This window comes from Mustela erminea, chromosome 12 (genome assembly GCF_009829155.1).
Source record: "Mustela erminea isolate mMusErm1 chromosome 12, mMusErm1.Pri, whole genome shotgun sequence".
NCBI lineage: Eukaryota > Metazoa > Chordata > Mammalia > Carnivora > Mustelidae > Mustela > Mustela erminea.
In genome coordinates, this window is record NC_045625.1 from 7,490,896 (window position 1) to 7,505,667 (window position 14,772).

Consider the following 14,772-nt stretch of genomic DNA (forward strand, 5'->3'; position numbering starts at 1 on the left):
CGACAGCCACGGTGACATGGGTCTTCTCCACAGTTAGCAGAAAAGGAGGGGAGCTTGGAGCCACACGGCCCTGAGGTCTCTGCTTTCCCACTGCGGGCGGGGGGGGTGTCACATAAACTTCAGGGAGTCTTGGGTTCCTCCTCTGTAAATGGTTTAACATCACTGGGCTCCAGGGGTGGCTGTGAGGATCCAGAGCTGATAAGGGGACCGCCTAGGGCGGGGCCTGGTGCACTGGGGAGTTCAGCCCCAGGGGCTGGATTAACTGTCCCTGGGGTACAGACCCTGTTCTGAGGGCCTTGGGGGAAGCCTCACAGCCCCCTCCGTCATCCCTGCCCTCGGACTAAGGGCACCCACCTCCCCATCTCTGCGCCCATGGGAACAGGCCGAGGGGCTACTCCTCCCACGACGGCCCCCTCCTCCCCATCACAGCCTTCCTGCTTGGTGGAGGGGGTCTCCCTTGACCCCACATGCCTGCCTGGCCAGGCAGCTCCAGGGCTGGGCCGCGAACCTTTCCCCCAATCCCCACCCAAGAAGCCACGCCCGCCCTTCCCACCCCTTCTCAGCTCCTGCACAGACAGACATACTTGTCCTCCGTTCCCTCCAGAGGCACCCAGGGCTCCTGGGCCCTCTCCTCTCTCCCTGGGCCTCTATTACTCCATCTGTGACCCAGGACAAGGATAAAGCGAAGGGCCTCCTGGCTCCATCCCGTCTGTGGGTCCTACCAGCACATCACATGATCTGTCTTCTCAAAGCCAGCCCCTTCTGCTCCAGAACCCTCCATGATAGCCCCTGGCCTTCATTCTAGGTGTCCCTCCAGAGCCAGGCAAGAGTCTGCCCCTCCAGGTTTCTTGTCCCCAGCACACCCCCTGCATGTCCCACAGTGGTCCAACTTCCTGCCTCCCCACCTTCGCTGGGGCTGGTCCCCTGCCCAACGGACCTTCTTTACCCACTTCTTCTATGCCTGTCCCCCACCTCACCCTGTCCTTCAGACACCAGGCAGCTTAGGCTGCTTCCTCTGAGCTCCCTTGGCCTGACTCTAGGTGCGACTTTGGGACCAACACCACGGTGGGCACACAGTTGGCACTTACTGTTTGCAGAATGAACAAGGGACAGTTCGGCCATTGTCTCCCAGGCTGAGGGAGCACTGATGGTGGGAGTGTTTCCTGTGCCAGGGCCAAGTTCAGCGCCATCGTGCCCAGACCTCCCCAGATCTCACAGCAGCCTGGCCAGGAAGGCACCATTGTGCCCTCTTTACAAACACGGTGACCGAATGTTGTGGAACCTTGCTTGAGAACTTGTGGCTCAGAACAAGGAGAGCAGGGCTTTGAACCCAGGGCCACCTGACTTCGGAAAGACCGTTAGAGAGTCCCGCTTTCATTTGGGGCTTTTTTCCCTGGAGGATTTTCCACCCATGGAGGAAGCAGGCCTGATGTTCCCCTGCTCTCCCTGGGCCCTGAGAACTCAGCCCCAGCTGCCACTTGGGAGTGTTCTTTCCCTATCCCGGGCCTCAGTTTCCCTGCCTGCAAAGCAAGGAATGACGAGCCAGTGTCAGGCTTATGTAAGCCACTTTTGGTGCCCCATGACACCTGTTCGAATCCCAACTCCACCATCTTTGGGGACCAGTTATCTCACTGCACCAGGCCTCTGTTTTCTCATCTGCAAAATGGGAACAACTGAGCTCAAGGGGCTATGAGCTCCAGCTGAGCCTCCTTGGTCAGGGCCTCTAATAGGGCTCCTTGTTAGGGTGATTGTTTTCAGCTGCCCCTGGGGGGCTGCCGGATGAGCCTTACCAGCTGGCCCTGGAGAGGGTGGGATGGGAGAGTGGGGTGCGTGGGGAGCCGAGCCTGGAGCCTGGGCCCTCCCACCCAACTGCCTCCCCCCCACACAGGGCCCCCCACCCAGCGACAAAGCCGTGGCACTTCCTCTCCCCGCCTGGCAGGCTGCCTGGGCCAGCCCCTTCTCTAAGGAAGCGCATTTCCTGCCTCCCCGGGCCGGGCTGGATGAGCCGGGAGCTCCCCACCGCTGCCGGTCATACCCCAGCCTCCATCCGCATCCCCGGGCCAGGACTGCTGCCACAGCCGCCATCCGCAGGAGCCCGGCACCCCCTCCCCGCTCACCCTTCAGCCAGCGACCCCCGGCCCGGCCCTGCGCCCCTGTGCCCACTTCTCCTGACCCCTCGGCCGCCACCTCAGAAGGCTGGAGCAGGGACGCCGTCGCTCCGGCCGCCTGTTCCCCTTGGGTCCCTGTTCGCGCCCACGCCGGCCCCCACGCCCGCCCGCAGCCCTGCCCCTGGACACCGGATAAGGCCCAGCGCACAGAGCCCTTGGTGGACAGCATGGACCGCCGCACGCTGCCCCCGGTCGTCGCCCTGCTGCTGGCCGTCTGCAGCCTCAGGCCCACAAGTAGGTGTCCAGGGACCCTGGGGCCGGGGGGCGGGGTGGGGGGGCGGCGGCGGCGGCGAGATTCGGCCCCAAGTGTCCCTGGCCTCTAACCTGGTCCTGACCTTATGCCCAGTGGGGCTGTCCTAGGGGGTCTGGACAGCCCAGTGTGGACACCATAGGGTGACCAGCCCTCCGGGTTTGACAAGACAAAGAACTTTTAGCCCTAACCGTCTCAAGCAAACGGGTGTGAGTTATTTACCTCAGCCCCGGCCTCTTGCGTCTGCCCTCCTAGCTCTGTCCAGTTTCTTCCCAGGAAGCCCATGTCCTAGAGTGCTGTGCAGCCCTGGGAGGGTCTCCTGCCCTCTCTGAGCCTTAAGGTTCCCATCTGAGGAACCTGTGGGGAGGAGGGTGTGTGGATTCACAGTCAGCACTAGGGCTCTTGGTTCAAATCTCACATGGCTGCTTCCTGGCGGTGTGATGTTGGGGGATGGCCTTCAGGCCGCTGAGCAAAGTGGGGATGGGGACAGAATTCCTCTGGGGCTGTTGGGGGGGGGGGCAGCGTGCTTGTAGAGAGAGCTCGGAGCAGGCTGGAGGATTCTGTGTTATTATTGCGGCTTTATGTTCAGCTTTAAGGTCCTGCCTCTCACCACCCCAGGGCCTGTGAGCGGCCCCCAGAACACTCTTGAACTTAGCACTCTCTCTCTGCCTCTACTTACCCTCTGTTCCTCAAGATGCGGCAGGGTGGGGACACAGGCCCAGACTAAGTGTTCTGCGGGGACGGCTCAGCCTGGGGACTTTTCTAGACGGTCCTGGCTCTGCGGCCTTCTGACACTGACCAGAGAGGCTGTGAGGAGCTGGGGACACCCAGACCTCCATCCTACTCATTTGGGCCTTGCCGTGTCCGCCCCTCACCTACCTGAAGCCACAGGACGGTCCTATGGGCTCTCCTTCACCCACGGCATATCCAGAAACTCCCTAAAGGATCTGGGGTTGGCAGTGGGAAGAGAACAGCCGAGGCCACCTCCCTACCTGATCCCACCTTGTGGCATTTTAAAGTCCCCAGTCCTTGGTCTCTAAACCCCTACTTCACGGCTCACAGGAAACTGTCACAGCCACTAAATAACCTAGCACAGATTTGACCCTAGACTTGTGGCTCCTAACCACGTGTAATAAGTATGCACCACCACCACCCCCGCCCAATATAGCTCCCAGCAACCCTGCAAGATGGCTGCCTCCATCTCCCCATTTTCCAGGAGAGGAAGTGGAGGCCGTGACCTGCCAAGTTCACACAGGCCAGACAGAAACCCACCTGAGCTCCACGATAGGCCTCCAGGCCACCCTGTCTTTCTCTCACCGCTGCCACGTTGCTAGCTTGATAATACTGTCCTCTCATCATTCGAGAAAGATCCATGTAGATCTTCAGGGCCTGTTTTTCTAGGATGGAAGGCAGCGGTGTGCTGGCAAATCATGAACAAGGAGGTGGAGGGCGCTGGGGATGGTGTTTGTTAATGTCCAGGGTGTGAATATTCCTCTATGGTCGATTTCAAGCTACCGCCTCAGCAAGACTGCAGGTGGGATGCGGCGACCCCAGCACTTTGTCCGATATTTTTTACCACATCGACACAACAGACATTTGACCTCCAGAGCATAGATTATAGTAAAGTGGAGTAAAATAATTAGGAAGTGATGAGTTGGAATATTTATTACCATTTAAAAAATATTTCTTTTAAAGCTTATACAATTATATATATTTTTTTAATTTTTAATCGGGGCGTCTGGGTGGCTCAGTCGTTGAGCATCTGCCTTCGGCTCAGGTCATGATCCGAGGGTCCTGGGATCGAGCCCTGCATCGGGCACTCTGCTCAGCGGGAAGCCTGCTTCTCCCTCTCCCACTCCTCCCGCTTGTGTTCCCTTTCTCACTGTGTCTCTCTCTGTCAAATAAAAAAATAAAATCTTTTTTAAAAAAGTTATTTTTAAGTAGTCTGTACACCCAATGTGGGGCTCGAACATACAGCCTTAAGGTTAAGAGTCTTATGCTCCACTGAGCCAGCCAGGCACTCACAGATTTAGTTTTTTTTAAGAGATGTTATTTATTTGTTAGAGAGATCATGAGCAGGTGAAGGGGCAGAGGGAGAGGGAGAAGCAGACTCCCCACTGAGCAGGGAGCCCAACATGGGGCTCAATCCCAGGACCCTGGGGTCTTGACCCGAGCCTAAGCAGATGCTTAACCTACTGAGCCACCCAGGTGCCCCCCACAATTTAGTTTTTAATACTGTTTGTGTTTAACAGCCAGTTGGAAAAATTAATAATTTATTCATCTGCTCCTGGAAGTTGGTACCAGTACCCCAGTGATCATAGGGTTCAAGGGCATTCCAAACCATCCAGCCCAATTCTTTGATAGTCTGGGAAACTGAGGCTCGTGGAGGGCAGGCAATGTGGAACTCAGATCTCCACGCCAGGGGATGGCGTGGGAGTGACCCTCACATCCTCAAACAGGACTGAGAAATGGGTCCCAAACAGATCTAAGAATGGGTCCAGCCTTCTGGGAATGCAGTTTGGCAGAATTTTTCAAAACCCTAACTCGTGTATGCCCTCAGCCTTCAGCCCTTTGGCGCTGCTTGTCCAACTCCGTAAAGATCTGTATGGCCCATAGGTACCTGTAACAAAACCCCAACTGGAAACCACCCTAATGTCCATCAGCCTGGGTCCTAGCAAATGAATCTGTATTCAATGACATGCAGCCGAAACAGAGAAAAAGCTGAATTTGTGTCTGTTCAACAACAGTGACTCCGTTCGTGTCAGAATAAAATAGTAACCGTGCACGGCACGTATGGGGACAATCCTGATGTCCCTGATCTCCAGCACAAGCTTTCTCTAGGGAATTCTCTCTAAAAGTGTCTCTGAGACACTTTTTTTTTTTGCCACATTGGAATGCTTTTTTTCTCTTTAAAGGACAAACATGTAGATTTTTATAAAGAGCCATTTAGTTATATAGTCACTTCAGTCTACTCCTCAAAGAAAACCTATAAGAAAGGGAAAAAATCACTTCCCAAGTTCCTTCATTAATATCAGTATTGTTAGGTGGGTTTCCTACTAGTTTTTTTTTTTTTTTTTAAGAATTTACTTATTTATTTGTCAGAGAGCATAAGCAGGGGCAGCTGCAGACTCCTCACTGAGCAGGGAGCCCAATGTGGAACTTGATCCCATGACCGTGGGATCACCACCAGTGCCAAGGGCAGACACCCAGTTGACTGAGGTGTCCCTTTTGTCTAGCTCTTGAAGGTAGTTTTAAGGAAGATGGATCAACATTTGGGAGACTTGGGCACCCTTCTTTTGACCCAGAAGGTTTCTATGTTGTCATGTAGACCCCATAACCGTCCCTTTGTGGTTCCAGAATATTCTTTCTCTTCGATGTGCCATCCTGTCATTTGTCTAACGAATCCCTAATTGTTGAAATTTTAGGTGATTCCCCCGTTGAGGCTAGTTATAAATACCACCGCCGTGCACGTTTTTGGTACATGCACCTCTTCCTGTATTTTGGAGCATTTCACTTGGACAGAGTCCCAGAAAGAGGGTGGGTGCTGGGATTTGAGGTCCGTGTCGGGTGGCTGGGATCAAAGTGTGGAGAAGCCTTTGCTAGAAGATGGGGCAGAGGCAGGACTTGGAACCTGGTGCTGCCCACCACCTGTGTGGGGATCTGGGCCTCTCCAGACATGGGGCAAGTGACACAGCACAGAGACCACAGATGCCCATCTCTTAGAGCCCACATTTCAGGGCAGCTTCCCATTTGCCAGGAGATAAAAGAGGAACTGTGTGAGCCAGGAGCAGATGTGTCCCTGGGGACAGTGGGGACATGACCGTTGAGACTCTGTCTCATCTCAGCCAGACGGAGAGTGACAGTAAGCCCCAGCTCCAGCCCCAGCTCCGGACCCAGGCTCCAGGGTTGAGCTGACTTGATACCTGGGACAGGGATGGGGGTGAAGAGACAAACATCCCCGCTCTCGGCCCCTGCCCGCTCTAGACCCGATGTGTACCATCAGACTTAACCTTCACAAAAGCCCAGGGATGCAGACATTTCTGTCTCCCCCACCTCACAGCTGAGGAGACTGGGCCACAAGCAGGTGAAGGAATTCTCCCAAGTAACAGCCCAGGAATGAGCAGCTGGGGCTTGCGCCCAGGGTCTAACCACTGCCCCATTCTGCTTGAGGGCAGATGAGGTTTGGTCCCCTTCTTGCCTGACACTGGTCCTCCCAGCTAGAGTGCCACTGGATCAGTCCCGACGAGAGGACTTTCACAACAAGGCTTTGAAGGTTGAACAGAAATTGACCAAGAGGTGGAGGAAAGGGAGACCATTGGTCTGGGGGAGAGCAGGGCAGCTGCAGGGAATGAGGTGTGTTTGGAGGAAGAGCTTACTTCTCCCGAAGTGGGTGTAAGTTCTCATGAGAGCAGTTGCCAGTCCTGAGCCTCCTCCTGCACCACCAGCCTGCAGAGTCCTGCCCCTGTGTCATCGGACCAACTTTCACAGCAACTTGATGAGGAAGCTGTTGTGATCACCGTCATCCCCACTGTATGGATAATAACACTGAGGCATGGAAAGGAGGCTGAAAGCTGGCAGAATCAGGATCTGAACCTTGGCATCCGTCAGATCACTGCACTATTATTTTTTTAAGATTTTATTTATTTATTTGAGGCAGAAAGAGAGCACATGAGCAGGGGCAGAGGGAGAGGGAGAAGCAGACTCCCCACTGAGCAGAGAGCCCGAGGTGGGGCTCTCTCCTGGGCCCCTGGGATTACAACCTGAGCGGATGGCAGATGCTTAACCGGCTGAGCCACCCAGACGCCCCAGATGCCTGCACTTTTTAATCCCATGTTAGGTGGTAGAGCATGGATTTTTTTTTTTTTTTAAGATTTTATTTATTTGACAGAGATCCCAATAGGCAGAAAGGCAGTAGAGAGAGAGGAGGAAGCAGGCTCCCTGCTGAGCAGAGAGCCTGATGCGGGGCTCAAACCCAGGACCCTGGGATCATGACCTGAGCCGAAGGCAGAGGCTTTAACCCACTGAGCCACCCAAGTGCCCATGGAGCATGGGTTTGACCCTGTGGACACTGAGGAGCCACAGGGAAGACTGGAGAAGGGAGCCTTGAGGGCTCTCTTGTAGGGGCACTGAGCTGGAAGCTGGGTCATCTGGGAGGCTAAACTGGGACCCTGAAAGGAGCAAAGTGTGGATGAATAGCTGGGTAATTGAAGAAGAGGAAAAAAACAGAGAAAGCCTGTGGATAAGGCTCTACCCTGGAATTAGGAAGTAATCAGAGCCACTGTGTTCAGAATGCTTACTGGGTACCAGGCAGACACACAGCTACGTGCCAGAGCCGGATTGCCTGGCAGCAAATACAGACCCTGACTCCTAATAGTTGGGCGACCTTGGGCAAATTCTTGTCCCTCACGGATCTTGTCTCCCCAGGCGTCAAATGGTTATAAGAGCAGCACCCACCCGTAGGGCTGCTGGAAGAACCAAATGAATGAACTCACGTCAAGCCTCAAAACAGTACCTGGATCTCAGTAAGCATGATGAAAGCTGTTTTGTAAATGGGGAAACTGAGGCTCAGAGAAGTTAGGCTTTTGCTCAAGATGACCCTTGTTTTGAGGGGTAGAGCTGGGCTTTGACCCAGGTCGTCTGGCTCTGGTGTTGCTTGACCATTATTCCCTGTGGCCTTTCAAGGCGCTGGGGTGGCCAGGCGGAAATCCCCGAGGTGGCCCTATGCTCCTGGGTGGGGGTGGAGGAGGAAGGGGACAGAGGTGGGGAGGCAGCTCCTAGGTCTCTCATTCGGGGCCGGGTCACCCAGGCCCCTAGCGGCGCCTCCTCCAACCCGGGTCCCGGGAGGCCCTGGCGTTTCCCTTGGTGCCAGGGGATTGTTTTCAGCTCTGTCTGGGCCCGCCTCCGGCTCCGGGAGACAGGCCCGGGCGTCATACTCCCTCCTGTCTCCCCATTCTCGTCTGCGGGGTGGGGGCAGCCAGGATTCGAAAAGGCCCCAAAATAAATGGACCTCTTATCTGATCTCCCAGCCTGGCCCGTTATCTGATCATTACATAATGGCCAGGCCCGTGGCCTCTCCCGCTGACGGCATGGAGGAGGTGGCCCCCGGCGGCCCAGGCGATCCAGGAGGAACTGGGGTTCCTGGAAGTCTGGGGAGGGGCCAGGGAAAGTCCGAAGGAAAGGAGGAAGGCACTGTGCTAATCTGCAGGCCAGACCCTGGGTCATGTGGAGAGAAGGGGGTCCGAGGCCCAGCCTGGTCAGCCATGCGCTGTGTGACTCTGGCCCATCCTGCCTCTCCGGGCCTCAGTCTCCCCAGCTGTGTAGGAAGGGTTTGGACCAGGTAGCAGCCAAGAAATCTGTGTTCGCTGATAGGGAAAGGGAGAGAGAGGGTGGGAGCACTGAGGGGTTTAGTGGGTCACCAGGAATTGGGACAACAGGAGATGGTGTCAGCCCTTGCATCTGCTGGGATGAGGGCGTCTGCTGGCCTGGGACACTAGTGACCTCCAAGCCAGAGGTCCCTCACCAGCAGACCGCCCCATCCCCCCACTTCACCCTTACTCCCCTAAGACAGTCCATTCTTCTCCAAGGACTGAAGTCAAATAATTGTGACCCAAAGAATCACCGTACGTCCTGTTCTTGCGGAATCCTCCCAACAACCTCCGAGGGTTTTGTGGGTGCTGTCCTCTCACAGGTGAGGAAACTGAAGCCCAAAGGGGGAAAACTGTTCACCAAAGCCACAGAGCTAGTAAGTGCGGGCCTGAGATTCAAACCCAGGTCGGCCTTGCTCCAGGGACCCTGCTTTGAATCAAACGCCATAGGACACTCGCACTGTGAGCCTTGCACACAGGACAGGACCAGGGCAAGGACTTACAAGGCCTGGAGTCGCCAAACGCCCTTGTCTTGAACTTATCCCTCCCAGGGTGCCGCTGGTGGGTATCGTGGCGGAAGCCAGGGACGGCCATCTTAAGTCCTTCTCTGACCTCCGGGGGTCCTGAGCCCAGCAAGGCTGGTTTAGGAGAAAAATCTCCAAGGCCTGGGATTCAGAAGAAGCCTCCCTACTCCCTCTTCTGAGCTGGCGACGGCTGGACGTGCTGCCGGCCCCTCCGCGCCCATCTTTGATCTCCAAGAAAACAGGAAGTGAGCGCGACAAGATGGAGACACAAACTTCCAGTCGCCCCTTCTCTGTCCTCCTTCCCTCCTCCGGAGCCCCCCCCCTTCCTCGGCACATTCCTTAGGACGAGGTGTAGGGGCCTCATTTCCTCTTCCTCCTCTGCCGGGTCAGGGTGAAATTCCATTCCCTTCCCTCAGGACCTGTGTTTCCAGGCAGCCCAGGAGCAGGCTCCTGTGGCCCAGGCCTCCTCCCACAGCCGCCCTCTGAACCCGGGGCCACCCTTCTGGCTCCCTCCCTCCCTCGGGGCCTGGCGACTCTTAATCCTCCTTGGCCCCATTCCTCCCAGCCGCCTCCAGGCGCGGACGGGAAGTTTTCCTCTCCTGATCTTAGCTCTCATCTCCCTTGGGAGCGAACTGGCCAGAGGCTTGGGTGTGTACACCTGTGAGCCCAGCCCCACGGCTAGGGCTGCTGGATGTAGCAAATAAAAATATAGGACACCTGGGGCACCTGGGTGGCTCAGTGGGTTAAAGCCTCTGCCTTTGGCTCAGGTCGTGATCCTGGGATCCTGGGATCGAGCCCTGCATTGGGCTCTCTGCTCCTCGGGGAGTCTGCTTCTGCTTCCCCCTCTCTCTGCCTGCCTCTCTGCCTACTTGTGATCTCTGTCAAGTAAATAAATAAAATCTTTGAAAAAAAAAAATAACTAGGATATCCCATTCAATTTGAGTGCCAGATAAACAATGAAAAAAATTTCAGGGACGCCTGGGTGGCTCAGTTGGTTAAGCAGCTGCCTTCGGCTCAGGTCACGATCCCAGCGTCCTGGGATCGAGTCCCGCATCGGGCTCCTTGCTCCGCGGGGAGCCTGCTTCTCCCTCTGACTCTGCCTTCCACTCTATCTGCCTGTGCTCACACTCGCTCGCTCTCTCTCTGACAAATAAATTAAAAAAAAAAAATTTCAAGTATAAATATGTCTTTCGTGATAGGATATACTTTCACTATAAAAAATTAATCGCTTTTTTAGGGCGCCTGGGTGGCTCAGTGGGTTAAGCCGCTGCCTTCGGCTCAGGTCATGATCTCAGGGTCCTGGGATCGAGTCCTGCGTCGGGCTCTCTGCTCAGCGGGGAGCCTGCTTCCTCCTCTCTCTCTCTCTGCCTGCCTCTCTGCCTACTTGTGATCTCTCTCTGTCAAATAAATAAAATCTTTAAAAAAAAAATTAATCGCTTTTTTATTTATTCAAATTTAACCCGGTATCCTGCATTTTATCTGTCAACCCTGCCCCTAGTTGCACCGTGACCTCGGGGGGAGACTTTTCCTTCTTGAGCCTTAGTTTCTCCATCTGTGGAATGGACAGAATGATATCCGCCTTGTAGGGTAGCTGTGGGATGCAGAAAACCCTAAGCCAGTGCCAAGTGCTAGGCGTTCAGAATGTGGGAGTGATTGTCACTACCTTATTCTCACCTGGGGCTCTCTCTGGCTGTGTTTCCCCAACAGGTCTCGCAGAAACAGTCCATTGTGACCTACAGCCTGTGGATGCCAAGGTGACATACGTTACAAGTCAAGTTTCTAAGGGCTGCGTGGCTCAGGTCCCAAATGCCACCCTTGAAGTTCACGTTCTCTTCCTGGAATCCTCAAGGGTGAGTGCCTGGTGGCAGGGTTGGGGTTGGGGTCCCAGAGAAAGATCCAGGGCCATTAAGATGAAGGGAGCCTCCCTTGTGGCTGTCCCTGGAGCAGCAGGCTGTGTCCTCACCAGGGCCCCTGCCAGGAGGGAGACACGGGCATCTCACAGGGCTGGTAAGGGATGGCGTTCTTGGGGCCAGCATCATGGAGGTCTTCTGGATGCCACAAGTCCCAGGTGAAAAGGGCTGGGTAGGGCCAGGGACAGAGTGGAGAAGAGCCAGATGAGCAGTGGAATGGACCAGGTGAGCTGTCACCTGTGCACCTGTCATGATGGGGGAGTTTGCTGCTTCTCGGCAGACTGAAGCCTCCCATGGGGCTTTCTCTCTGAGTCTGTTATTACCCCCACTTTTCAGAGGAGGAAACTGAGGCAGGCCTAGAGAGGTGAAGCCACATACCCAAGGCCAGAGTTGGCACTAGATTCTGGGAGATCCCAAGCTAGGCTGTCCCCTGGCTCCCCCAGCAGATCTGGGTTCTCGCAGCATCTGGCCTGCCGGGGCTGGTGGCCGCACCTGGCTTGTGTGGCCTCAGTTCCTGATAGCAATTCAGTGGTGTCAGCTCAGGAAGCTTGTGGCCAAGCTGCTCCTGAAACTGTTGAGTTGCCCTGCGTTTGTGCAGTGATAAGACGGTGCCCAGACCACCAATATCGAGGGGGGCCTGCTCCCCACCGCCCTGCCTGCCACCAGGACTGTGGGCCTCGATAATCCCCGAACTGAGATAGTGCCAGACACACGTTAGATGGTTTCCAAAGCCATTGTAATTTTTTTCAAGTTTGGCAATGCTATGGGACATGAGATTGCCCTCCGTAAGCTCATTTTGTTTGTTCTGCTGAACAGGTCTCTGGGAGACCGGGATCCCCCCATCCTAATCACTCAGCAACGGGCCAGAGTCTGAGAAAAGCCCCTGCCGAGTGCCCAGGTCTGGGAGAAATAGACATGTAGAGAGCCAGCCATGATCTGGGTGAGGGCACTCTCTTGGGGAGCAGAGGGCAGGGGTAGTGCAGCTGCTGTGGGATTAGACAGGGCTTCCTGGAGGCAGCAATAGCCCTCCTGGCCAAGAGGAGTGAAGGAGCTGGTAGGGAAGAACTGAGGACAGAGTGAACGTGCAGACATGTGAGCAGACTCTGATTAGGGTCAAAATGTGGTTCATGGTGACAGGAGCTTATAGGTCACCTTGGGACAGGGCTGGGGAGATGCAAAGGCCCTGCCACTGTATTGAGTCTGGTCTCCTGTGGGCAGTAAGAGTCATTGGAGGAGTTTTAGGGGCATGGGAGGGACACCAGTGAAATGCATGTCATCCTAGAGATCATGACAATGGACCCCCCCGTCGCTCCCTACCTCCGCTGGAGTCTCAGTCCACGGAGCATCTGGCTTTCAATCGAAGAAGCCAGGCTATGAGCCCTAGGCCTGCCAGGCCTGTCTAGTTGAGGGGGGTGGTGGAGACTGGGGCTCCAGCCTTGGGTACATTATGGCACCTCAGATAGTACCTGGCACGCAGAGGGGGCTCCTTCCCTCACTCTGCCACACACACACAGTTCCTGGGCCCAGAGACTCCGTGAAGAATCACTGAGTATCAGAATCTGGCCCAGGACGCCTGGCAGATAGCAAATAGCCGTTTGCTGACTGCATGAGTGCATTCCGAATGTACCGCTAGGTAAGAACACGGGCCCTGCAGCCGGACGTCTGCACACTGAGCTCTGCCTTCCCGCCTTACAGCAGCAAGACCTCGGGCCTCTTCTCTAGGCCTTGATCTTCCACGGGAAATATGGGGACGATGGTAATACCTCCCTCGCGGGGGGTTTGCAAGGATCCAGTGGGGTAGAGCAGACAAATATTGGGGGCAGGGCTGCCAACAATGATATCTTGTTGTTATCATATGTTATTATCTTTGGCCTCTGGGTCTCACCTGTCATACCCTCCTGTTTCCCTGCATGCTTCAGTTTCTAGAACATGTTCATGTCCGTCTGCTAATTTGATCCCCAAAGGTGACTGCGGCCAGGTAGCTAAGGCAGGGGCTGTGAATCTCTTTTCAGAGGGGGCAGCTGAGGTCTAGCCGGACAGAGGTGGGCCTCCCCATCAGAGGCTCCTGGCCTCCCTGCCCCCAGGGCCCATGATCCCTGCAGACCCTGTGCTGTGACATGGAAGGCACCTTCCTCTCCAGGTAGCCCCCTGGAGTCAGGTCCACAGCCTAACAGTTGTCCCCGCCACCCCTCCCAACAACAGTCCTTGCCAGCTGCCTGCTCAGTGCCCAGCCTGTGTCGGGCATTGATGGTGTAGAGAGAAAGCAGCCCAACTTCTGTCTGCCCTTGAAGCACTCCCAAGCCAGGGGATGCAGAGGTGGGCATCCGCAGCCCCGGTACTGAGTGGTAGCGTTGGCAGTCAGGGGAACACGGGGCTGTGGAGGGAAAGGGGCATTAGTGAAAGGCTCTCGGGGTCTAGCCAGACAGAGGGAGGGGAAGGGCATTCTGGGCAGAGGGCACTGCACAAGCAAAGGCCCAGGGCCAGAAACAGGAGCTGGCAGCAGGCGCGTGGGCGGCAGCTGTCTCAGCAACCAGCCCAAGCCCTCCCGACCTGGGGCTGCCGTCTTCAAACCCTGGCACGCGGAGATGGCTTTCCCCTCCACCCCTGTGTAGCCTTCGAGCCCTCAGATTTCCTGTGGGTGGGCGGCAGAGGAGCTGTGGCCGCCAAGAGGCTCAGGGAAGAGAGGTCTGCATCAGACAGATGAGGGGCCGCTGGGCAGGGGCTCTATCTCGCTAGGTCCCCAAAGGGCAGGCCGGAGCCCGGATTCCGGGAGGGGGCCCGGGGTCACATCCTGACCCGTGGAGACAGGAAACTGGCCTGGTGTCTCAGCGATTCCCGTCAGACTGACTGCACGGATCTGCTGTCCTCTTCACAAACCCCAGGCTGCCGGGACCGAGCTGGGGCAGTCGCTGACTCACCCCGCTTCTGGGCAAACCCAGGGAGCCAAGGACACCCCACCATCCCCCCAGCAGATGCCGGGCTCTTGCACTGACTCATTCCTGACCAGAGGGGCAGGCAAGGCTGCTCGGGCAGAGAGGGAGAGTGGGAGGAGCCCAGGGCTCCCCGAGATTGTCCTGGGAGGCTGTGAAGGGCTGTGGAGGGCAGTGTCACTCTCTGACCTAGGCAATGAGAGCCCCTGTTCTGGTGCCACAATGGCCCTTCTCTGACCCTCTTCCGGTTGCACCCCTGCCTCCACCCCCCGGGTACCTGTAGGGCCAGAGGGACATGCCCACCCAGAGCCTGTCCCCTGTCCCCGGGTCCATGCTCTGGGTCCCTGGACTCCAGAACTCCCGGCCCATATGCACTGAGCCTCCTCCCCGGGCCGCGTGGGGCTCTTTCTCGTCCCATCCTAGAGGGGGCACTGCATGGCTGGTAGAAGCTTCTCCAGGGAGGTGACTGTGTTTGGGGGGGCGGGCCTGGCAGAGCGGGAGCAATCCGGCTGGGTTGCCCACATCTGTATTCATGAAGAGGAGGAGGCAAAAGAAAGGGGGGGGGCCTGGGATGGGGGGACGGGGGGGGGGGGGGCTGCCATTCATATTCTTATCCCAGGCCCTG

At 56.3% G+C, this 14,772-nt stretch overlaps 1 protein-coding gene across 2 annotated transcripts in view; it reads left to right on the forward strand.

Moving 5' to 3' along the window:
• Positions 1–1,960: 1,960 nt before the first annotated feature.
• ENG (endoglin) overlaps positions 1,961–14,772 on the forward strand; it is a 31,596-nt gene continuing 18,784 nt past the window's right edge. The window contains exons 1-2 of one of the 2 annotated variants that reach the window (XM_032306750.1): positions 1,961–2,402; positions 11,015–11,157. In XM_032306750.1, the coding sequence (XP_032162641.1) occupies positions 2,336–2,402; positions 11,015–11,157 (210 nt within the window). In that variant the 5' untranslated portion in view covers positions 1,961–2,335. The remainder of the gene's footprint in view (positions 2,403–11,014; positions 11,158–14,772) is intronic. The other variant, XM_032306749.1, reaches the window with a different exon arrangement.